Genomic DNA, 24,439 nt, shown 5'->3' on the forward strand with positions numbered 1-24,439 from the left:
TTGGAGAAGATGGGGGATGTGGCCACACACATGGTGATTTGGGGGATAAGGGTGGCCTGGCAGCCAGAGCTGCAGGATTGGGTGAGCCATGGGTGAGACTGCAGGTTGGCCTCCTTCAGCCAGGAAGGAGGGGCATGTCACCCCCAAGTCATCCCTTCCCTGCTGTTTTGCATGCTTCCCTCCCTGTGACACACTCACAACTGCCCAAAGCCGAGGGGTGTAATTGCTGCCTGCGCTCTACCTGAGACCAACTCCACTTTAGAATTCATTGCGATTCCCTTAGTATAGAAAAACAGCTACAATTTCTCCTTGTGCCCCTTGGGGGGCTAAGATGTGGGATGAAGACTATCTAGGCTTACTGAAGGTGGTTATCTTTACCCCCAACTCAGAGATAGATTAAACAGGACTCCTGGGAACACGAGGACTGAAAGTCTAGAATGGCAGGGATGTGACACTGAGGTCTCCTTTGATTTTGGGGGGGGCAGGGGGCTTGGTGATGAGGGGGTCCAGGAATGGGCCCCCAGTGCTGAGAAATTACAGTGAATTAAAGAACACCTGCCTGCTCCAGCCAGCAGGCCGGCCTGAGAATCTCAGTCCCTCTCAGGAGAGCAGGCCACCAGGGACTGGCCTCCAGCGCTCTGCAGCCGCCCCTCAGGACCTGGCCGCCACTCTGGAGGTGCAGCTGGGAGCTGACAGTGGGGAAGTGTGGATCGACACTGTGGCTCCACCATGAATATGCAAGAGGGAATCCTGGGGAACAGGATGGCAGGGGACAAGAGGTTGAAGGGGCTGCCGGGAGGTGGGGCAGACTGCAGGTTGGGAGTCATGGCCTGACTGTCCAACTTTCCAATAATGGATTTTGTTACCTTTTAAGAAATGCACTTGCCTTGGGCCTCTCTGAGGCCAAAAGAACTAAAGCAATCAGTTCACCGGGACCATTGGTGTGCGTGCCTGGAAACCATCTGAGGCAGGCTCCGGGATGGGTGTCAAGACCAGGGCTCCTCGCAGGGCCCTGGGAGCTGGTTTAGCCCAGAGCCTGTGGGATCCGCCCACTCCAGAGTGAGTCTGGTGTGGGGGCCTGGATTTTTCTCTATCATCCAGGGCAGCTATGTCTCAGGCATTTCTGTATTCAGCTACCTGTCAGTAGTGCTTGGTTTGTCTTTAAGATTTGCTCCCCATGACTTGGAGATAAATTCTAGCTGAAATGTCATCCAGAGCCAGTGGCTAGTCAGGGGCTGCCAAAGGCCGGGCAGTCACTCTGGGATATGACTTCTCATAAAGGGATTTCACCCCTCAGTGCCCTGTGGCCACATGTGGGACTCTGCCCCATACACATGAAAGACCCCAGCAGCACCAACCTCCCCTCAAAGTCATGAAGAGTCCCTTGCACATGGCCCCCACCAATCTCAGATGTTCTATCCCACGCATCTTCAGAGCCCAAACAGTTTGCAAGAGCCTAGCATTAAGGAGTGGGGCAGAGACTTGCAGTGCCTCTTTCTGCTACTGACTTGCGAGACAACCTGAAACTCATCTTTCATCTCACTGGGCTCCCATGCCCCCAAACTTGTAAAGGAGGCCAAGGAGGTAAAGAAGAAAGGGAGCATTGGTCAAAGAGCAGGGGTCACAAGCTAGTGGCCAGGGGGTCCAATTTGGCCCACAGACATACTGTTTTAACTGACGGAGCATTTTAAAAGCTTTTACCCATTGCCATGGGTGGGGAGCACTCTTTAGGTGTCTGGGGTTCCACCACCATGCTCTCTTTTGCTCCACCCATCTGGCCTGGAAGCAGTTAGCTCAGGGTCCTAGAGACTGATCTGTGTTTCTTAGGCCTGCAGGTACCCCTATGGCCTTGGCGTGGGGACCACATCATGGTACTGGAGCCCTGGGCCCCAGTAGGCAGAGCCTGCCCTCAGGCAGGCTATCAGGATCGCAGTGTGGCCTTGGGCAAGCTCCCCCTCCTCTTGAGCCTTGGGGCACAGTAGGAAAGGTGCCTGGGTGAAACCTCAGAAGTGTTGGTGTGACTCTGGGCAAAAACTTTGCCAGGTTTCAGTGTTAATGGGAATCAAATTAGACCAGGGAAGCGACCAACCCCAAGGTCCCTTTGCCAGGCCAGCCTCTGGCTCCCTGCTTTTTCTTTCCTTGTTCATCTGGGAGGTTTCTAGGGGTTTGAAGGGTGTCTCTAGGCCATAAACTTCCATGACAAGAGTACAATTCTATGGAGAGAGAATGGGGCCTAGACATCTGAGAATTCACTTTAACCTCTATTTTGCCATCTGAAGCCCAAATCTCAATTTTTCCATCTGTGAAATGGGCATTGTGATCTTTGCCACGTGGGATGGTCAAGAAGTGCAAAGCACCATACAAATGTCACTTATGAAAGGGCTAACCCTAAGGTGCCTTGGGAAAGGGATGTTGGGTTTGATATGTCAACACATTTTTCTAGGTTGGAGCTAGACTCCACACTTTTCATAAAATTCACAATGTCCTTTTCAAAAAGTCAGGTCTAGAATGTGGGGCTGAAGGCCTGCAGAGGATGTCCCAGGCCTCCCGCCTCTATGCTGGTGAAAGTCCTGTCCTTGTGCTTTCCATTCAGAATTCTCTGGCATCTACTCAGCGGTGTGTGTCCCTTGGATGTCTCCTCTCCAAGCTCCCAGGCAGCTCCACAGGGCAGCATGGGAACTCAGAGTTGGAGGGCAGGTACATGTGTGAGAACATACATGTGCATTCATGTACTCTTGTGCTTGTGCCTGGCAACCCAGGAATCCGTGGTCATCTAATAAATCCAAAACTGAGGGCCAGCAGAGCTTCACGGGAGAAAGGAAGGGCATGGGGGAAGCTCATCCCAGGACAAGAAGAGGAACAGGATGGCTCAAAGGCATACAGTGGGACCAGGAAGGCTGGCCTCCCTGCAGCCTCAGACCACAAGGAGGGACCGGAATCCAAAAATATGGGTGTAAGAGACCATGAGCCCAGCACCTCCTGTGGAAGGTAGGGGGAGGGCCAAGGAGCTAGGTAACATACCTTCTCCCGCCTTGCCTGGCATGTGGAGGCTGGAGCTGGTTCTTTCTGGCTCCGGGAGGTGTTCTCTTGCCCCTGCTACCTCCTTCTTTGTGCAGCAGGTACTGGGGCAGGTGCGCCACTGTGAGCTTACTGGCTCCAGTTGCTTACTTCTCGGGCCCTGGTGACTGGACTCCTTTGGCAATTCTAACAGGCAGAGGGCCCAGAACCATCTCCTGCTTCCTCCTGTCCCACACCCCCCCAGGGTGTGCTAGGGGTCAGGAATCTCAGACCTGCTTCTGCCTCAGCTTCCCCTTCTCTCCCACCACCTTATAGAAGTGTTGGGTGACAAACGCTTGGTGGTGAGAAGCGGTGGAGTATGCTATTTTCTCTCTGGATGGTCCTAGGCTTCCTCACCGGGTCTCGGTTTCCCAAGGGGAAATGGATTAGGTCTTTTTCAAGACACCCCTTTGGGTGTCTTGTTTCCTATTTGGTTCAAATATTCTGAGGACTGAGGTTTCCACTCCTTTATGCTTGCTCAGATGACCCTGTCATAGCCCAGAGAGGAAGGGAAGGAGAGAGCTGTCAGTGACCCCCGTCATGGTTCAGCAAGGTGCAGGGTCTTGTCTGAGGTGCCGTAGCAAGACAGAGGAGTGGCCAGGACAAGACTTCCCAGGCCTGGTAACCTCGGGTGGTGTGGGTTCGCTCAGCTCTCTGCCAGCCTGGCGACAGACAGACATTGGGGACACTGTTAGATGAAATGGGGAAGTCCATTGTTATCGCTGTAGGTCAGTCCAGTTTCAGAGGGAGTCCCCACCTGGCCATCTTGACCTGGCAAGAGATCATGCTAGGAATTGAGGCCCCGGGCAGAGAGATGGTGGCCCTCAGTACCCCATCCAGCACCACTCCCGGTTCACACATCAGCTCCTCATGTCTGTCCTTCTCTGCCAGCGGGCCTTCCTCTGTCCCCATATCTTCCCAGGTGATTTCTCCTGACCACTCTAGCTCACAGGGAGTTCTCTAAGCTCCCTAAGCCACAGCCCTGACCATCTCACCCCCTTGTGTCAACAGGTAGATACCCACTGTGGGAGTCAGGCCCTCCTACACTTCCCTTCCCAGCCATGTGCTAGTAGGCTCCACGAGGAAAAGGCTGCTCAGGAAGTCTGGGCTGATTGTTGGAGGTGTCTGTGGTCTTCAATGCAGGGATAGTCCTTTTTGTTACTCATTGTCTACATGACAGAATCCGCTCCTAGGGTGCTGAGGTTTGGGAAAGTGTCCGTGTGGATGTCCAGAGTGATCTGACACTGGGCACGCCTCCATGAAACACATCCCAGTTCAGTTCAGTGGTTCCAAGGCTGAGGAGTCAGGAGAGCCTTGGGTCCTGCCTTGGACTGTGGTCTCCTGGATCTCATTCAGCCCTAATGTTCAAAGTCCATGATGCAATCAACACCTTGGACGACATCTTACTTTAGAACAGTGGCTAAGGAATTTCCCAGAAAGTTCTCTTTGAATCCTTTGATGCAGAAAAGAGCTGCTTGCACTGCATTGAGCCCAGGGAAATGGAGGTGGGAAGCCAGGATATCTCCCCAAAATGTGTTTCTCCTGGGGAAGGGTCTGGTCAGGTGGCAGGGTCAGGTGTGGGGAGCTTGAAGCATAACCAGCCCTGTGATACTCCAGGTCAAAACATTAAAGAAGTAATAATGAGCAGGAGGCTGGGGCCCCGAGGTGGGCATCCTGTCTCAAGGACAGCTTCAAGCCCACCTATGGGGGCCCCAGGGCAGAGGGGGAGCTCTGCACACAGGTCTCAGATGTTCTGGGATGCATCGGGAGTGCAGGATGCGTGATACATGGGCAGTCTGCTTCTTTGGACCTTAGGGCCCACCAAAAAGCAGGAAGGTATTTACATGGGTGCTGTTGAAGCAACCAAAGCAAGCTGTCTTTCCCAGGCCTGGGGCGGGGAAGACAGGTGGGTGGTCAGATAGCTGGGGGCTGGCAGGAAGGGCTGGGGCTGCAGCTGCAGTTGACTGCAGAGACCCAGCTGCCACTGGGAGAAGCTCATCGATTGACTCTTAGAAACAGATGTGTCTAGAAGTCCAACAGCCCTACCATAGAACCCCAGAGTCCCTGGCAGGAAAAGGGGGGAGGGAATTTCAGCGAGTTGGGGATGCCTGGGGGATGGTCTCGTTGGACCCCTCTTGCTGTCGTCAGAGGGACTGGGAGGCTATCGCCCTCAGTGATATGTGTTTTAAGTGCTTGGCACCCGCCTGGCTCCGAGGGTCAGTGGCGGTCGTAGGCAGTGGCAGCGGCAGGCGGCGCGGCTCCTCGGGCGGCAGCGCTGTAATAGTACGGGGAACCTGGAAGAGACAGAAAGGGCATGGAGGTCGGAGGGTGACCTTGTGCCCCCAGTCCTATACCTGGGCCCTCTATCCTCCCATGTCCCTCCTCTGTGTCCCGTCCTCCCCTCACCATCCTCTCTCACCAAAGCCCCTGCTCCCCAAACTGCAAGCCAGTTCAGGGGTGCTACCTGCTTCGAAGATTTCCCTAGAGCTGGGGTGGGTAGACAGGAGCCCTTAGGACCAATCCTCCCAGCTGCTGGTTTGGGTCAATGATGTTCTACCAACCATGACTTCGATGCCACCCAGCAGAGTTGAGTCGCTGCAACAGAGACCATGGGCCCGGCAAAGCCGCACATATTTGCTGTTGGGTCATTTGCAAAAAAAAACCCTGCTAATCCCTGACCTAGAGAATGCAAAGTCCTCACTTTGGGACCTTGCCCTACAGAAAGAAGTCTCTGCATTTACCTCCCACAACCTGTGCCCTCCTACCACACGCATGCACTACCAGCATCAGGCTCTTGACAGCAGCCTCAAATAATGCTAACAGCAACTAGCACAGCTGAGCATTTCCTCTGCTCCCCACTGCTGCGTCCTCACACAGGCGTCTCATTGAAAGCTGCATATGGGATAGGAGAGGTTGCCCATTTTATCACACTCTTGTGCCTTCTTTCCCACACTCGGCTTCTTGCCTGGAATCCTTGGCTGCTCTTTCCTGTTGCCTCTTTCAAGTCCCAGTACCTAATCTCTCCTAGGAAGCCCCCTCACCTCAGGGCTGGACCCCATGCTGCCATTACTCCTGCCTGTGCTTTCTTCTGCTCCCCTGGACAGACAACCCACTTAGGCAGGGGCTGATTCTGCTCATCTTGGTGTCTGTCCCCGTTCGCACTCTAAGGACAAGTGGCACGTGCTCAGCTAAGTAAATGAACAACAGCACCGAGCGCAGGAATGAACAGTAGTGAGGATCCTGCCTATTCATTCACGACTCATTTTCTAAGCCTATTGGGTGCAGGGCTGGGCAATAATGCACAAGCATCACCCTTGACACAGGCCAATATTCAGAGTCAGGAAGGGAAGCAGAGTGCTGAGAAAAGAGCTCTGGGGAATGCAAGATTATTCTGGCAGGGTCATGCATTCCAGAGGATGTGGGATCAGCTGGGGCTTAGAGGACAAGAAGATTTGGACGTGGGGAGTCTGGGCTATGTGGCAGAAGGGCAGGTTGCAGCCCTGCTTCCTGGGACCTCTGGACAGAGTCAGTGTGAGGTCCCTCTGCCCCTGGCCTCCCCCATCATTGTCTCCATGTGGTTTTCTTGGACTACATGCTCTGGAAGTGGCCCCTTTGAGTCTTGCTTTGTGCAAACTCTTCCCTAGGAATGACGAGGCCTAGAGGCTCAGCAGGACCAACAGATTCTCAGCACCACAAAGGTAAGAGATGCTAGGCCATTGCCTCCTTTTACCAGGCAGGAAACTGAGGCTCAACAAACCAAAGACATATACCCAAAGCCATATGGGTTCTTATGCCAGGCCCTGGCCTGGAACTCAGGTCTTCTGCCCCGATTCAGGACTCTCCACCACAATGCAGTTTCACCACCTGCACACCTAACACTTGGGGTGGGGTGGGGGCATGATTACCTAAATGGGCAGCAGCTAGGGCCCTGTTAGCCATAATAGACCACATGTCTGCTAATGTGGAAAGAGGAAGCTTCTTACTTCCCCAGGTGAGGGGACTCATTGGTACTAAAATCTCATCCAAATCCAAAGCAATCCTGGCAACTCCCCCAGGTACCACAACTGGCCTCCTGGGTCTGGAAATGACCAGTCAGGCTCTACCACTTCTTGGCTGAGTGACCTAGGACAAGTGGCTTCACTCCTCTGTACGTCAGTGTTTTCATCTGTAAAACAGGGTCACAATGGCTGTGAGGACACAAGATCAGGATGTAAAAGTGCTTTGGAAATGGACACTTTGTATTCATTAACGTTTTTGATTGCCACAGTTCTGTCTCTGAGGAACTGATATTGTTCAGCCTACAACTGAGGCACACAGTAAATAGCTTGCCCAAGGTGACCAGCTGATGTGTAATCAGGAGAGCAGGATGGGAGATTCTTTAGCATGTCTCACTCCCCTCCAAACCCAGCCCTGTTCAGCAGATACATTTCCCAACTCATCCCTGCCGAAGGAAAGCAGTATGGCCCAGGCAGCAAGGACAGCCCTGTCTGGCTGTTCTGGAAGGCGTAGACACCAATCCTGTGTCCATGGATTCCCAGAGATGGATCTTTCTGCTGCCTCCTCTGTCACCTCCCCAGCTGGAGTCCTGCTGCAGAGACACCTGTCAGCCTTGCCTGCCCTCTATTCTGTGGGATGGGGACAGTGTTAGGACAGTCACCCACAGAGCATCATCAGGCCAACCCTGCATCCTGCCTGCAGGTGGGCTCAGGAGAGAAGGATGCACGTGAGTGTGTGTGTGTGTGTGTGTGTGTGTGTATGCGCACGCATACACACCAGACCTGCAAGCCTGGCCATGGCACAAGAGCAGAAAACTACATGGGCTGCCCTTACAAACAGACCTGAAGGGACAGGAAGCAGTACCAAAGGCTCCTCGGCCTCCATAAATCCCACACTGGCCACCTTTGGAAGCTGGCTCTGACTCTCTTCTCTCAAAGCCTAATCTCTTGACCAGGCTGTCCAGCGGCCTCCATGTAAGAGCTCCACGGTGAACTCAAAACCACTTGCATCAACCAGGAGAAATGAAAACATCACCTCATAAAGCACTCTGTCTTCCTGGTGCCCATTAGACTTCCATCTAGAATAAACTTGTCCTTTTTTCTGTCATTTTTCCTCTCTAATTCACATTATCATCAATTTACTTCTTGACACAGTCATTTTGGGATCCCACTTGCTCTCTAATCCCTTTACAGCGAACACAGGTGCTCCCATTCTAATCCTAACTGACCAGGTAGCCTCCCTTCCTGTCAGCCCTGCTGCCCTGCTTGCCTCTTCTGCCCCTAAGCAGCGTGGGGTCCCCTCAGGGTTGGGGCCCAAGCAGGACAGCCTGCAGGCAGCTCTGGGGAGGAGGCTCAGCACAGAAGGATGGTCTCCTGAGAAGCTGGGTGCAGCGTGGGCAGTGGTGTTTCTCTGAGAAGGCTTCAACAAGGCCCAGGAATGTGACAGTGGGAGTGAGTAGAGTGAGGGCGTGAACACATGTGAGTGTGTGTGGAGGGTCTCACTCACTCCTTACCTCCCACTCATCTTCCAGGAATGCCAAGGAGCCTCACTACAGGTTTCCATACCCCTGGCACTCTCCCCAGATGGCAGAAATAATCAGTCTAGCTCTCCTGTCTAGAGGGGTTCTTTGGCCTAATGCCCAGAAGAAAGTGGAGAAAGGGCAGACTGGGAGATGTGAATGGACCAAGAACATCTTTGCAAGCCTGTGGTAGAGTAAGCTTGGCATCTCACTCCTCTCAGCAAAAGTGGGATTACTGATTATTTGGGGCTGAGGAACTCAAGAGAGCATCCTGTTCAGCTCCTGTTCATTTAGATGAACTAAGTTTTGATTCCTCCTCTTCTCCATACTGCTTCTGGACCCCCTTCAATGTACTGAGCACCTCCCCTGCATAAACATGCTTGCCAAGTCGCCCTCATCCCAGCCCATGAAATAGAGTCTGGGACAGAGTCAGGCTAGGCACTCAGCCCATACCTAAGAATTGGGGATGGGACCTGGATTTCACTCCAGCATAAGCAATAGAAGTCTCAGATGTTGTCCAGTCCTACTGTCCCCCCTATCCCCCATCCTCTTGGGCTCCTAGCTGCCCACATAGTCAGGTCCAAACTTCTTGTCTGGCTGTCTGATCTTTGGGATGGCCCAAATATCTTCATGATGTCCACAGATCAAGCCGGCACCCACCATGAACAATCTGCCCATCTGAAATGTGGGTGGAGATTGGGCCACAGATGAGCTCTGGATGCTATGCCTGAGAAGGCTTCAGCCACAGGGCAACCAATTTCCAATGGACCTGGCTCTGGAGATATCCATGCAGACATTACCAATCAATCACTGGGCCTGAGAGTCCTTATAAAGTCAGGTAGCCATGACCAATCAATCTGAGTTGACCTCTGTGCTGCCTCTTATTTACAGATTTCTCACCTGAATATTTATTGATTCTTAAGAAATATGTTACTCTCTTGGGTAGGGACTTTCCCTACCTCCTTTTTCTCCTTCAATGACCCACCCCTTCTTTTTTTTCCCCTCTGTTCCTTTCCTGTGCCATTTTCCCTCATCCACCAAACATGTGGGGGAGGGATGGAGGCCTGGAGAATGTTTACTTAAGGCCCCACCATAACTTGCATATTGCATGTGTCTCGGGCAAACTACACACACCCCACCTCAGTGACAGACCTCAGGATATTAAGGTACCCTGGCCCAACAAAGGGGAGTGATGGGGCAGCCAATGGCCCTGGGGCCTCCACCAGTACTCACCGAGCAGCCCCGGGTTGGGGAACCTCCAGGAGTCGTTGTACGAGGGATACTGAGGGTGGCTGTAGGGGCTCCCAGAAAACTCACTCCCTGCATGTGATAAGTGGGGAAAGAAACAGGAACCAAATATCAAATCAGGTTTGAAAAATGTCAGTGGTATTTTCCTCTTACATAAACTGCTTGTACTTTTTATAACCAACAAAGGCAAGTCTGGTGCACATCCTTGGTAAGTGGATAGCTGTTATTGGCATTGTCTATATTTTTCCCCAAAAGTGTTCTTGTTAGTGGGAGTGACTACCAGCCTCCCACAAGTGTACCGTGAAATTACCACTTGCCCGGTGTTCCCTGAATTTATTGGCCAATTTTACAGGTGAGGAGACTGATCTCACAAAATGAGTACATCCATCGAAAGCCCCAGACTTGTTGGTTCTCATCCCTGGCCATTGCAGACCATTCCAGGACCCTAGTGTGGATACAGTTCCACCTCCCACATGTTTCTGGAGTGACTCTGGATTGAGAAGCCACAGGTGACCTAACTCTAGTCTGGCCCTCTGAGCTATGAACTCAGAAATGGCTTCTCCCAGAGCCTTGGCCCAATGGGACAGATGACACATAAACTCAGAGCCTCTCCTGGGACAACAGTCTGCTGAATGGAAGGGACAAGCCAAAGGGCTGGGGAGCTCATAAGAGGGAGCAGTTGGGGCCTTCCAGGCACTGGGGTGTGCTCAGGCAGGACCTGCAGCTGTGCCAGGTGGGGACAACAGTGGGTGTGGGAGGGGGCACAATGGACTTGGGGTGGTTCGCTCTTGCCCAGCTGCTCATGGACCAGTGATCCTTGCACTTGGAACATCCCCATATGCTCACTTCCAACCCCAGGAATCCTCCCTCCCACCAGCTAGTCACAGGACAGGAGTTCAAAATTCCTGCCACAAACCTTACTGCCTGGTCTCTATAGCAGGCAGGGCCCGGTCTGTGTCCTCCCCGTGACTGGGGACACCTAGAGGGCAGGGTTCAAATCTGACTCATCACAGGGACCCCAGTGCCTGGCACAGGTTGTGTCGGTGGTTGGCTATTGAATGGCTTTTAAAGTCACTGGTTACAAAACATGTGGGCTCCTCACTGGCCATGGTGACAGGAGTTACAGCCCCACGAGACCACCTTCAGCCCACACATGCTTCCATGGATTTGTCTCAGGGATGCTGAAGGGCCAAAGTGCAAGAGCCTCCAGAAGGAGCAGCCAGAATCGGGACCAGAGCACTGTTCTTTCCCCGAGGGCCTACACCCAAATGCTGGGGCTCAGTCAGGTGCAGCTGGAACAATAACGCAGGACTTGGGGGCCAGTTACTCCCACCCGCTGAGCCAGGTGGGCCTCCTCCCTATTTCTAAAGGCAAGCACAGGCAGAATGTGCGTGCACACACACGTGCGCACTCCTCCCCAGGCCTCTCTGGGGGCCACTCCCAGCCTGACAGGCTGAGACTTCCAATTCTCTGTTTTTTATGCCTCAGTGGTCAGGGTGTCAGGTTCCGGCGTACAGAGGGAGAGCATGGTGACAGTGCTGGGCCGCAGCCGCCCAGCCTCAGCATATCCATCAGCGCCACGGCACCTCCTCCTCCTCCTTGGGGGCAGGGTGGGGGTGCACAGAGACAGAGAGGCCTGAAGAAGGGGACAGCTGCCCTCCCCTCTCACTCCAGGTGCCTGAGGAACTGTCCCATCAGAGGCACTTCCTGACAGCCCTGGGCCTGGACCCAGGGCATTGGGCTCCTCTGGCAAAGTCATCCTTCATCTCCATCTAGCAGCACCACACCTGACTGCCAGGCCCAGCTCCAAGGCCATCTCTTCCAGGAAGTCTTCTTGGTCTCCAGTCCCAAAGGTGCAGGTCTCAGGTGCAAGGCACTAGAGCGAGACTGCCTGGATTCAGATCCTGGGTCTACTTCTTCCTAGCTCTGTGATCTTAGACAAAATCACTCAGTCTGTCTATATCTGTTTCCTCCTCAGTAAAGTTAGGGCAATTAATGGGCCCTACCCCATAGGGTCGCTGTAAAGCAGAAGAATAACACACAGAGTAGCGGACATGAAGTGAATACCCCATAAATGATGGCCACAGAGGCAAAGCCCTGATATCAGCCTCTAAAGCCTCCTTGGCACCCAGAATCTATTATCCCTCCTGACAACCCATGAGGTTCACAAAGGTGGCTGCAACTGCCAGATGCTATATGTGAGGAAATAAAGCCTCAGGAAGGTAGGGAAGGTAGGAGGACTTGGCTGGGCCAGGAGGTGACTTCAAGGTTGGGCTCCTGTCTTCCACACAGGGCCCTCTGCCAGGACACCACCACCTTGGGCCTCTGTCTGCCATGTGTTAGAGAGCAGAGCAAGCCTCCCTGGTGATGTAAGGGATTAAGTCTCAGCATTATGAAGCTGTCCGCAGCCACTGCAACACGAGTTCGATCCCTGGCCAAGGAGGTGACCCACACGGTGCATCAGACCTCTCCGGTCTCATCTGCTGCTCCTCTCAGCAGCGTATTTTCGTACAATGCTGTATGAAAATACACTGCTCCCCACTCTGTCTCTGTGAATTGTCTCACCCTCCACACTTCTGGCCTACACCCCAGCTCTTGTATGCATAAATAAATACATCTTTAAAAAAAAATAAAGGGCAGATCAGATCAAGTGCTGTCCAAAGGCAGTCTTTGTCTGATGAGCCTGAATTTTACTTCTCCTGACAGGGAGGGATGCCCCTCCTTGGGGCTGTGGGCCTACTTGAGACTGGCTTTCTTTGGGTCTGGAGGCTCCCACCAACAGTTTCATATCCCTGCCTGAATTCACCACCATCATTACCCCCAAGGAGCATTTACATTTTCTCCCTCAAACCTTGAAATAGCAACTTAGAAAAGTGAGCCTTGGTCAGCCAAGTGCAGATCTAGGGGAGCACTTTCTGGGGTGGAGGGGAGCAGTGAGCCAGGAAGAACAGGGTTTTGATATGCAGAGGGAGCCAAGGTATTGCAGGCACAAGCAACGGTCTGTATGGGTAAGGTTAGTGTATGCTCCCTCACCTCCCATGATCAGGTCTTCATGAAGCTCAGCAGAGGCAAAGCACTGAGCAGAGTGGGAATTGGGGGCAAGATCCAGATCCTTTGCTTTCATTAGGGTCGGAGCCCAGAAAAGCCTTCATGCCAGAGAGTGCAGGACGACTGGAGCTTCCAGGGATCCCAGCCTGCTGGTTGCTGTCACAGTACAAGCGAGAGGGACAGAGCTTGGGTGACAGTACAACTGCAACACCCATGCACCTAAGATGATGCCCCTCAAATGCAGCCATGGTAGTCTCAGGACAGAAAATGAAAGTCCCCACTTCTGGTTCACGGTTGGGGCCCCAGAGGTGCATCCAAACTCACACAGAACAAAACTCACACAGAAGCACCTTCTCTTGTGACTGCACAGCTCACCTCTTTCCATACTTTGCCAACTCTCAGAAATACTGAGTCCTTACACTGGGAGACTTTTCTTTATGCATTAATAAAAAAGCTTCTTGGAGGCCTGACTGGGTGTGCCCAGGTGGCCATCGCTCAGCAGGCAGCCAAAACTCCGTCTGAAAGACCACAGCATGTGGGTCCTCATGAGAGACAGCTCCTGCACTGTCTGGAGTTGGTCACATACAAGCCCCTTGGAACTCTTTCAGCAGTGAAGTCCAAGGCACAATCTTCTCCACCCTGGCCCTTTGGGAGCAAGTGGCCCTGAGGAGAAGCCAGGATGGGCCCAGAACCAAAGAGACCTGTGGTCAGCAAGGCAAGTCAGGCCCAGTAAAAAGCCAGGGGAGCAGAAGAGGGGCAGAGGGAAGGCGTGTCCATAGGTGGGTGTGGCTATTCCTGTGGGCAGAGCCAGGAGAGAGCACGCTCTGTTTTCAACACTTGGTAGCTGTGTGGCCTTGGGTAGGTGACTGAACCTCTCTGGGCAGTGTCTCCTCCTCTTGCCTACTAAAACACTTACATGGTAGGAATGGCCAGAGGTAAATGAGGTAACATTATGGAAGATTAAGATTCTGAATCTGGGAGGGAAATACCCTCTCCTGGGCCAAGGGGACCAGCGAAGTTGGAGAGAGAAGGAAGAGGAAAGAGTGTCTTTTAAAAGCTGAATAGGACCAGAAAGGAATTTTACAACACTCACCTCGTCCCTGGGTATGCAAAAGGAAGCCCAGAATGGGGCTAGGATGGAGTCGAGAGGTAAAGTAAAAGAAAACAGAGCTGAATTGGGAGGGGGTGTTATTGAGGATGGGGACAGGGGCAGGGGCACATGAACCACGGTGGGGGGGGGGTGTCTCAATTCCTATTTGAAGTTATCCAGATGGAAGGCTGTGTCACACACCCCCACTGCCCACACATTCATTAAGCTGGCTACACGGTCAGCCACCTTGTACGTGGTTGTTTCCTCTGCCATGGAATTTGAAGGAGCTGACTGAGTGCCATGTTTGAGTAGCCAGTGGGATTGAGATAAATAAATGTGGTCCAAGAACAGTAGAGACTGCAAAGCCCAAGAATTCAGTGACATCAGGAAAGATGAGCTAGAGGCGTAGAAAGAAGATGGGATTTGACAGAACAGGTACATTGTGTCCCTCAGGACCAGACAGGGAGGGCTGCTTGGGAACTGGGGGTGGGGTGGGGGTGGGAGGGGCCTCCTGGAAAAAAAAAAGTGAGTGAAACGGGAAAGAGAGAAAGAAGACCAGCTGCCATGAAGTGTCTCTGAGGGTAAGGGGCAGCCTCCCATCAAAGATGTTAGAGCCAAGAGCGCCAGGCTTGGGGCCACAGGACTTGGCTTCTCCCTGGTCAGCCATGGGCCCAGCACTCATTCCCCTGTTCCTGCCCAACTCCAGGCCATTCATTCCATCCTGGAATTAATGGGAGGTAAAATCGGCCCAACCCCTCCACAGCACAAATTTATCTTACACGGACTCTTGCCGACCCGTGCTGTTACTCAGAGTCCCAGATTATTAAGACTGGAAAGAATTTGAGAGATAATTTCCCTCAACCTCCCTCCCCCAGAGCTAGAGTTGATCAGAGGCAAAGCAGGATGATAGTCCCCAGGCCCTGGGGTATTCACCATCCCAAGGACCAGCAGAAGAAGAGGAAGTCCCCCTGCACACCCCTTCCCACACCCGTGCAAATTTTCAAACACACAGCAAAGTTAAAAGGATTTTATAGTGACCACTATGTACCCACCACCTAATTCTACCATCAATACTTTTTTCTACTTGCTTATCATATGTCACCATCTCTCCAGCCTTTTATTCATCTTATTTTTTATGCATTTCAAAGTAAATTGTAAACATCAGTACATTTTCCCTTAAGTGTCTCAGCATGCATATTAACTGAAACTCATTATTTGTCTACAAGCATTTTCTTTTGGTGTGAAGTGTACACACAATGAATGGGTAAACGCACACATCTTAAATGATCTATTGCTGTGATTTGGCAAATGTGTACACCTGTGTAATCAACTTCTATCAGGATTAGGACATAATCATCATCCCAGAGAAAGTTCTCTCATTCTGGAGAAGGGAACTTTTGGTCAACTGTGCACCTACTTATCTGAGAATCTGATCAAGTCTTGTGCACGCACATACACACACACACACACACACAGACATAGACTCTAAGATTAGTACTGACACCCCAAACCCTATTGCTGACCTTGACTTACAAACCAAAGATTCTTTCAAAGCTACTAAATAAAACAAAGCTAGAGAAATGCATGTTCTTTTCTCAGACTCAGAAAGCAGAGACTTTGGAAATGTAGGATAAGCGGTGGGTTTCCCCCAAACAGCACTGTCTTCCAAATATAGCAGAGCTGGCTGTAAAAATCAATGAGGTGACTAGAAAGGACTGATTAAAATTAAAAGTTTAAAGGGGACCATGAGAAAATGCACTTAATGCAGCTGAACTGGAAACTCCAGGGCCAGGAAAATGCAGAGAGTCAGAGATGTTTCTAGTTTCCCCTTCACTACAAGCTCAAAGATGGCAAGAAAGTCGAAGTTTCCTAAAATTCTCAGAAGTGACAAGTAAACGGGCTCAGTGTAGCTCTTAATTAACCCAAAACGACACCTGCCAGATGATGGGGATTTGCAGAGCGCGCTGGGGGCCGACCCCATCTGCAGATGGTGGGCTCCCACCTCTGCTCGAGACCTTGGCCGACTGTAATTAACATACAGAAAGTCTTTCAAAGTGACTTCACAGCCAAGTTCTATTTCTGAGGCTTCAAACTGGGCTGGGAGAGGAAATCTTTGAGGAGGAGGAGGAAGAGGAAGGAAAGATTTGAAAAAGTGGGTGAGATTCTGCCGGTACTCCCCTGTGGTTTTGCAGCAGGGCTCAGCTGCTCCTTGGGGTGTTACTGAACAAGGCCGTCTATGAAGACAGTGACCATAATTCAAGTAGCTCACACAGACACAGCCAACCTTTATGCTATATATATAATACAAATTATACACTTGTCAATACATATGACATAACTCATATAGGTAAAATATACCATAGCCTGTATTATATATTAGTACACATTATATATATTAGCATACATTATTCATTATATAAATAATTTATATAAATTATTATAATACACACAGGTATACATAACATATACACATAATCATATATGCATGTATAGTTTTAAGACTCGCATATACATAGCGTATATACGTGTGTATATACCCATATACACATACTTGCACACACATGCACACAGGAACACTGTCAAAGTCTTTCTAATGACTTGATCAAGTCCCTTCTCCTCACCAAGCCTCAGTTTTTTCATCTGCAAAACTTGTGTGTGGAGAGATTTAAATAACTGACCTCAAAGGACTTTCAGCCTAAGACTCCTATCTTCACTGCATTCCTCTTCTCCCCAACCTGGACCCCTTCAAGGGGTCTTGCTTCTCTCCAGAGCAAGACCTTCCTGGGCTCCCACTAGGGAAAGGAAAACCCAAGCAAGCTCAGTAAAGGTCAGGCCTGTCAGCCTGGACAGCCCAGCACAGAGCATCGATCCATTTCTGGGAAAAACCTCTTCCCCACCAGCTCAGGTTAGACACGAAGGCACAGAAAAACAGAGAGAAGAGAAAAACCAAGAGAGAGGGCAAGAGTGAGGGAGAGAATGCAGAATGTGCCTCATTTCTGTGTCTCTCCAAGAACCATGGGCTCTGGCTGGATGGCTGTGCCAGGCAGGCCACAGTGAGACCAACTGTCCTCACTGCTGGCCGGCCATGAGGCCTAGGGTGGCCATTCTGGGCCCCCATCTGGTCCTCCGCAGCCCACTCCCTCTGTCTACGCTGTAAAGACCTGAACTCAAGGGAGACACCGCAGCATTGCAGCTCCTCTACCTTGGGCCACGGGCTATTCCTGAACCTACCAGTTGGCCATCTATCAGAGACAAGAACTAGAACCCCAGTGCCACATGGGCCAGGAGAAACATATTAGTGGGCTGTGCAGTGTTTAAAAGGGCAAGTCTATCCTAAGTCACAGAACAAGCAATTTAGAACTATTGTCCTATCCCTAAGGCCAACTTCCCACCTGGGCCCATCAGGCATTTCAGTATGAGACCCCTGGCTATTCTCTGGCCCAGCTGTTCTGGTTATATTTGAATTCACTCTCCTGTGTGGTCTTATGCTAAACTCCTGTTCCATCCTGACCCTCATCTTAAGCAAACGACGGAGGAGACACTGCAAATGCAGCCTCACAATATAAGACAATACCTTCTAGTGCCACTGAGCCACTTAGTTGAGTGACCCTGGAGAAGTCACTTTACCTCTATGAACCTCAGCTGCTATTTGCAATGTGGTTATGATAACACTCACGGGAGCAAACAATATCAGCGCATTTCAAAGCCCTCTATGAATCAGTGCTCTACACAGTGAAGGGCTATTCTGTGCTTCATTCAGTCCTCAGCAAAAAGTGCACAGTCCGTGTGTGACTGCTGTAGAGCTGGGTGCCCTGGGGCTTGTTTTCAATGAAAATTACATCTCCAGATGGCTTTCTTGCATTTCAACAAGAGTCCCACATTCTTATTGTAGGGAAAGTCTTGGACTAGGTGTCAAGTCTCTGCCATTGTGTGACTTTAAGCATGTCCCTTTCAGGTTCACTTAGCTCTTTCCCCAAATGGGAACAGACAAGGTATCATGGGAGGGAAACCAGATTGGTTTCTAATCTTCCTGCCACTAAGAAACACTTGTTTTCCAGTGACTTCTGTTCAAATGATCCTTTGCTTGCTTAAATGAGTCCAGTCCCACACCCTTTGCAAGTGTCCTACCAGGATTTTTGTGAGCTAACAGAGGATTTCCACCAGGCTGCTTGTAAAGCCGAAACAAGTCCCTAACCCCCATTACTGGCTCCCAGACTCAAAAAATGGCCCCACCTCCCTCCAGCTCAGAGGCCCTCTAACCTCCCCGCTCACTCCCAGAGCCTTCGGGGACTCCTCTCAGGCCAGTGTCAACCTAAAGCTGACTTACTTTTCTGTGACCTAGACCTTGGCCTGTCCCTCAGAGCTGCCAGGGGTCCTCCTCTGAAGAAATGGCCTTCCCCTGGCTGGGCCTGGCTCAGAGAAGGCCCCAGCACCCTGCCGCTGACTAATGAGGGGGAGGTGACAGTGTCATACCTTGCTGGGAAGTCACAGTGCTAGTCCCGACCCGTGCCTCCTGCCATCAAATTTTAATGCTGCTGCTGACATATTTATGGAATACCTCACCAAGTGTTTGCGAGGAGACCAGACAAGATTTACCTCCACAATTACCACCGCGATGTGCGGGCTTTGCTCTGTGCTGGGAACTCGGCAGCACAGAGGCCCCGAGCCCCAGTGCGCCCCAAGGAACACACTCAATTCCGCACACCTTTCCTGCCCCCAGTGTGCAGGACCCGGGGCCAGGGGAGGACAGAGATGAATCAGACACGGTCCCTGCCCACCATGAGCCCACAGTCTGCGGGAGGAGGCAACATACACATTAATTACAGGGATCCTGGGAGCTGGGAGCCAGCGCAGGACACAGGTACGACACGCAGGCTGGAGAGGGGGAGGGGGACTTATTTGTCTACTTATTTGTCTCAGGGTCAAGAGCAAAAATGAAGATAGGGTTTTGTGGAACCATCTAGCTGCTTCAGCTCTCCTGGCCCCTCCTCTGCCTAGAAGTCTCCCCATGCTCTCTATCCCCCATCCTGCTGGCCTGAGGGACTCAGTAGCCCCCTTTTCTTCACTACCTGTCTTCTGCAGGGCACACTGGGAGTGGGATGCAGACTCCCAGCTCCTTACTCTTCCTCCTGTGTCAACACATTTCTTTAAATTGTGTTGCTCTCCCATGATGAAGCCGCCCCAGGGGGCAAGAGCTGACCCAAGCCAGTGGTTCTCAGAACTTGCTGCCCAGCAGAATCTTCTGGGAGCTTTAAAAAATGCAGATGAATAAGCTGTACCCCATCCTGGACAAGTCAGAATCTGGGCTCAGGGATCACTCTTCTAAGGTGATCCCAATGTGTGGTGCATTTGAAAACCAGTGGTGGGGCACTTGGTACACAGAGCAGGGCAGCATTGGTGCCGCTGGGGAGCTAGTCAGAAATGCAGTGTTCTGGGCCCCACTGTAGCCTGGCTGAGCCAGAATTTGCCCTGGAAGAGGATCCCGGGACAGGGTGGGGGCTTGTGGGCAGTAAAGGGTTGGAACAGTGAACCATGTTAGAGTTTCCAGTGTTCTTATGGCATATTGATATCTAGTCCCCAGGCCCTGTGCAAAGGGATTCTTAAGAAGGCCAGCCTCTAAGAGGTTAACCACTTAGAGGTTAACCTTGTGCTCTTGTCAAGACATGTGCAATGTGTCTACCTTGACACAGGGCACACAGAGGGGCGTTCTGTGGTGAGAGCTGAATCAGGATCGCCCCCAAGCCTGCCCTCACAGCTGCCAAGGCTGAACCAAGAGGCAGGAGCCTGATATAAGGACTCACAGGAGGAAGGCCCTGTCTCAGTCCAGGCCTCAGTTTCCCTAGGAGTGCAGTGAGTAGAAATTGGCTGCAGTCCTGAAATTGGCTGCTGATGGAGATCTTCTCTTCCTTATATTCAACTGACACTTGCATCTGTGTCCTCTGACCAGTCCACAGAGCTGGCTAAGAGGTGGTATGGGAAGGAGGGGCTTGGGGGAGGGTGGATGTCTTGGGGGCCAAGGGAGAAAGACCAGAGAAGCCTCTTAAAGGAGGGATAGGGGAACGCCCACAGTTGTGTTGGGGAACCCAATGTGTCTATCTTGATGCAGGGCACACAGTAGACTGTCAATATTTCACCTACCCATTCATTCACCAGATATTGACTGAGTGCCTACTAGGTACCAGGCACTGTTCTAGACACTGAGGATACAGCTGTGAACAACACACAGAAGTCCCTGCCCTCAGAGAATTTATATTCTAGTGTAACAAACAGACAACAAATAGGAAAAATTAATAAAAATAGAGCATACAGGGTGTGTTAAGAAGAAAACATTGTATCATTTTAGGTTGAGTGACAAGAAACAGCTTCAGTGAGAAGGTGATTTTTGACAAAGAGTCAAAGGAAGTGAGTTAGCTATGTGACTCTCTGTGGGAAGAGCACGCCATGCAGAGAGAACAGCAAGTGCAAAGGCCCTGAGGCAGGAGAGTGGTGGTGTGTAGGAGGAGCAGCTAGAGCTCTGTGTGGCTGGAGAAGAGGAGAGAGAGAGGAAAGAAGAGATAGAAGGAGGGAGGGAAGGAGAAGTTGAGGTATAGGAGGGAAGTTTGTATAAGGACTTTGGCCTCTACTCTAAGTGAGCAAAGGAGGGACATGACCCGACTCAAATTTTAACAAGCTCACTCTGGCTGCTGTTTTGAGCCTGGACTAAAGGTGACAAAGGTGGCAGTAGGGATACTGGTAAGGACATTACTGCAGATATTTACTGAAAGACTGACCTACTCACAGAGTGGGCCCCTCTGGCGCTTTGGAGCCCAGTGCCATGAGGCTGGGAAGGGCCAGGCTGTGCTGGCATGCAAGCAGAGGGCCAGCTGACCAAGACCAGATATGGGGGGATTGGGTGGAATGGAGAGTACCCTGAATTCCTGCCTCTGCGTGATCTCAGGCCAGCCTCTTCCTCTCGCTAAGTCTACGACAAAATGATAACCAAGGCATTTAAGGGGTTGTGGTGAGGATCCTATGAGAGCATGGATGTATCAATTTTGGAAAAAACGAGAAGGGGTGCATGGCCATAAAGGTGGTCCTGTCCTGTCCTGCCACACGCCTGGAATGCAGGAGGACGTTGTGTCCCAACTCTCCACTAGGGGGAGCCTAGGCAATTCTTCCTAAAGCAGAAATGATGTTTGCAGGCATCCATCCTGTCTCACCCTGCCATTTGGCATCGGGATCCTGTGGTTGGCAGAATGTTCTAAGAGATGTTCTAAGTTGCACAACAGCAACTATTGAGACATTGGTACATGAAGTTCCAAAGTTCCATCACGTTTATTCATGGGCCCGAAATAGACAACAGAAGAGTAGTTGGAAAGGGAAAGTCATGGGAAGGAAGAGTCGCCCTGGCTCTAGGTGTTTGGTCTGCGGCTGGCAGGCGGAGTGGCTTGCAGTTCACCCCCTGCATGGGTTTGTGTGTCTGTTTTCACTCTTGGTCCACAGGTTTTACAATGTGGCTGCTCAGCCCTTCACTAAACATCTACTTGGTGCCAGGCTCTGTGCTGGCAGCGGATGGTACCATGAGGAAGCAGGAATGCCTTCTGCCCCCACGTAGCCACATCTATCTGAAGGCTAAAAAAGTCCTCATAAGATTCCCTTAAACAGGGAAAAGGGTCAGGGCAGCCACGAAGGAATGAGCAGGCTGTTTAAGGCACGAGTATATGAACTCACTGGGCGTGTGAGATCAAGTACAGGCTGCTCTCCACTCTGCAAACTCTGAATTCTGGCATGGGGCTTCATCTGCTCATAGGAGGAAGGAGCAAGGTCCTAAGAAATAGTCGGGGGGGGGGGTGGGTTGGGGAGGAGCTTCAAGATAAGCTCTGTGGCTTTACTTCTCTCTCCAGCAGTAGCTTCTGGACTCTGCTGTCACAGATCAGGAAGGACCATAACAATGACACAGTGTATCCCCCAAAGACAATTATACTTTCCCTCCCCCCCCCCCAGAGCTGTCGTATAACCCACACTTATCAATACTGAGAAGGTACCAAGCACAAATCATCTGCAAGGGGGAGTTATCTTGCTATGCATAGTTGAGGCTGGGAGCATGAGCTGGCTTCCAGGGCCCTGTGATTTCACTCCTTAAAAGAGCAAGCGAGACTGGACTCTATCCCAACCCTGCCACATGGGCAAGTCACTCCATGTGTGCTAAGGCCTCAGCTTCCTCCTCTGCGAATAGGATAATGTCAACACCAACCTAGTACAGTCACTGTGAAGGGCAACTAAGTTGGAGAGCGAAAGGCACTCAGCACAGGGACCACACATAGATGTTCTCAACAAAGGTCAGCTACAGCTGCAAAGCAGGGTCTTCTCCTCTCTCTCACTTATCCTCATTACAGCTGATGGGGATGCCTCCACCATAAAGCTGCTGAAACTGAGGTCCAGAGGGGGAAAGGTGACTCCCCCAAAGACAGTATGCCCGGAGGTGGGACTAAGGCCCAAGGCTGCTGGTCCAGGGGCTTGACCCACACCAAAAGTCTTCTAAGCCTCTCCCTGGTCACCATTCCACTGGAGGAATTCCATGGATAGATTTGGACAGAGATGCTCCAGGTCTGGGGGCAGGTGAGCAGGGATATGTTAAGTCAGGTCTGGAAGACAAAGGAGGAGAACAAGCAGGACTTGAACTTGCTCCTTGTGGATGTGCAGGTGAGAGTCCCGACAGACCACTCAGAACCCACCAGCTATGAGGCTCCCTGTGCCCCAATGGGGCCCTGAGTCAGGAGGCCACCCCTCTACCCTCACTCTGCCCCAACTGCCCCAATTCCACCAACCAGCCTCCCCCGCCAGCCCACCCGCCAGCCCGCCTGCCTCCTTGGCCCTCCAGCATGGTGGCAGGCCCTGCCTGTTCCCCAGGGAGCCCGCCGCCAGGCCTGATGGCGCTGACGGAGGGAGGGAGGCCGCCAAGCTGTCAGTCTGGAGGTGCCCCTCAGAGCCCCTCCTGGCTGGAGCGAGGAGGGTGGGCCGGCACTGGAGCCGGGCTGTCAGGGCCTTCACAGAGACGAGGCCAGAGAGGCGCTGCCTGACAGCTCGCCCACCGAATTAGGACCATTTGCATGCTAATTTCCAGCGCTCTAACGGGCTGGCAGGCTGGCTGGGGTGTGTAGAGTGTGCAGAGAGAGGCTGCCTCGGCCTCCCCGCCCGCGATGGAACAATGCTTGACTGATCTAGCTGCGTTAACGAGCAAATTATGGTAATTTTGTTATTACAAATGCATAGAAATTTCCAAAGCAGGCAGCCATTCAGGGCAGCTCCCTGCTCCTCCCCCCTCCTAAATACCGAGCCCCCTGTTTGTACACACGGGTCTGGCATCCACTCCAGGGATGGAGCTTTCTCGGGGCCCCACTTGCCTTGTCGCCCTCCCCGAGGGGCCAAGATGAGCTGGCCGGGAGCTGGTCACCCGTCAGGGCCTCCCTTCCCATCAGCAGCCGAACACTCAGGTCCTGCACCCCTCAAACCTCATCCTCTTATCCCCAAGAAAAGGGTGGTGCCCCGGACTTGAAATGCCACAAAACCACCACATTTGAGCTGGTCTCTTCCCATCTGAGCAGGTGACATGGGTGATTTTCCCCATCGTGCTCTTGGGTCTTGAGAAACTCAATTGTTTCTGTGCCCACCCTGTGAAGTGGGCTCAGCACCTAGGAGGAGCTCAGGGATGTCCAACAAAGGAATGAATGAATGATGAATGAATAAATGACTGATGAATGGATGAGTCAGTGACAGAGTGAATGAAGGAAGGAAATAGGGATGAAGGAGAGGAGAGAATAAGGGAGGAGGGAGAGAAAGGAAGAGAGGAAAGAAGAGAGGAAGGAAGAGAGGAAGGAAGAGAGGAAGGAAGGAAGGAAGGAAGGAATTTCACAAAGGAGGACAATTAAGAGAACCCCACCTGGTCAGCTTACTGGTGGCATAATTAACCCAAGACCTCATCAGAGGAGTTTATTTGCCAACTGGCAACCCCTCCTGGTATTTATAATTGTCCACTGTCAAAATTACAAATTGTCTCCACTTTTCTGGTGATCTTCTTTTTGATTAAAAGTATGTTTTTGGAAGCATGCTCTGGAATGTATCCAGACAGAAACTGTTTCCAAAAAAGCCACTCCTGGCTCCCAGCAATGACATGTGGGGACCTCCAGGCACAGGGCTGCGTAAGTGGTGGCCCCCGGAACCATGAGTCCACCGGTGGGTGGGGGCGGCAAGGCTACCTCCGTGCCTCTGCGTGTGACCAGCTGGCAGCTCTCCTATTTTATGACGGATTTCAAGTTTGGGCTGACGTTATTGAAAGGTCAAGAAGCTGCCTCAAATCCATTTTGGAAGTCAGTGGGGAATAAATCATCAATTACGGAGGAGAGCAGCACCGAGCAAGAGCTGCTCAGGTGGCCCAGGAAGCTCGAGCCGCCCGGCTCTCAGCAGCGTGGGAGGCAGAGACCTAAATTCAAGCAGAGACTTTA

The 24,439-nt window shown here is 51.8% G+C and overlaps 1 protein-coding gene across 8 annotated transcripts in view; it reads right to left on the minus strand.

Moving 5' to 3' along the window:
* Positions 1-5,274: 5,274 nt before the first annotated feature.
* The window catches only part of PAX5 (paired box 5), a gene marked incomplete at both ends in the record, with an annotated part of 160,773 nt that continues 141,608 nt past the window's right edge, over positions 5,275-24,439 (minus strand). For 5 of the 8 annotated variants that reach the window (XM_084239211.1, XM_084239208.1, XM_084239207.1 and 2 more), the window contains 2 exons: positions 5,275-5,351; positions 9,806-9,892. In XM_084239211.1, the coding sequence (XP_084095337.1) occupies positions 5,275-5,351; positions 9,806-9,892 (164 nt within the window). The remainder of the gene's footprint in view (positions 5,352-9,805; positions 9,893-24,439) is intronic. The other 3 variants (XM_084239210.1, XM_084239209.1, XM_084239206.1) reach the window with 1 other exon arrangement.

This window comes from Talpa europaea (assembly GCF_964194135.1).
Source record: "Talpa europaea genome assembly, chromosome: 7".
Classification (NCBI taxonomy): domain Eukaryota; kingdom Metazoa; phylum Chordata; class Mammalia; order Eulipotyphla; family Talpidae; genus Talpa; species Talpa europaea.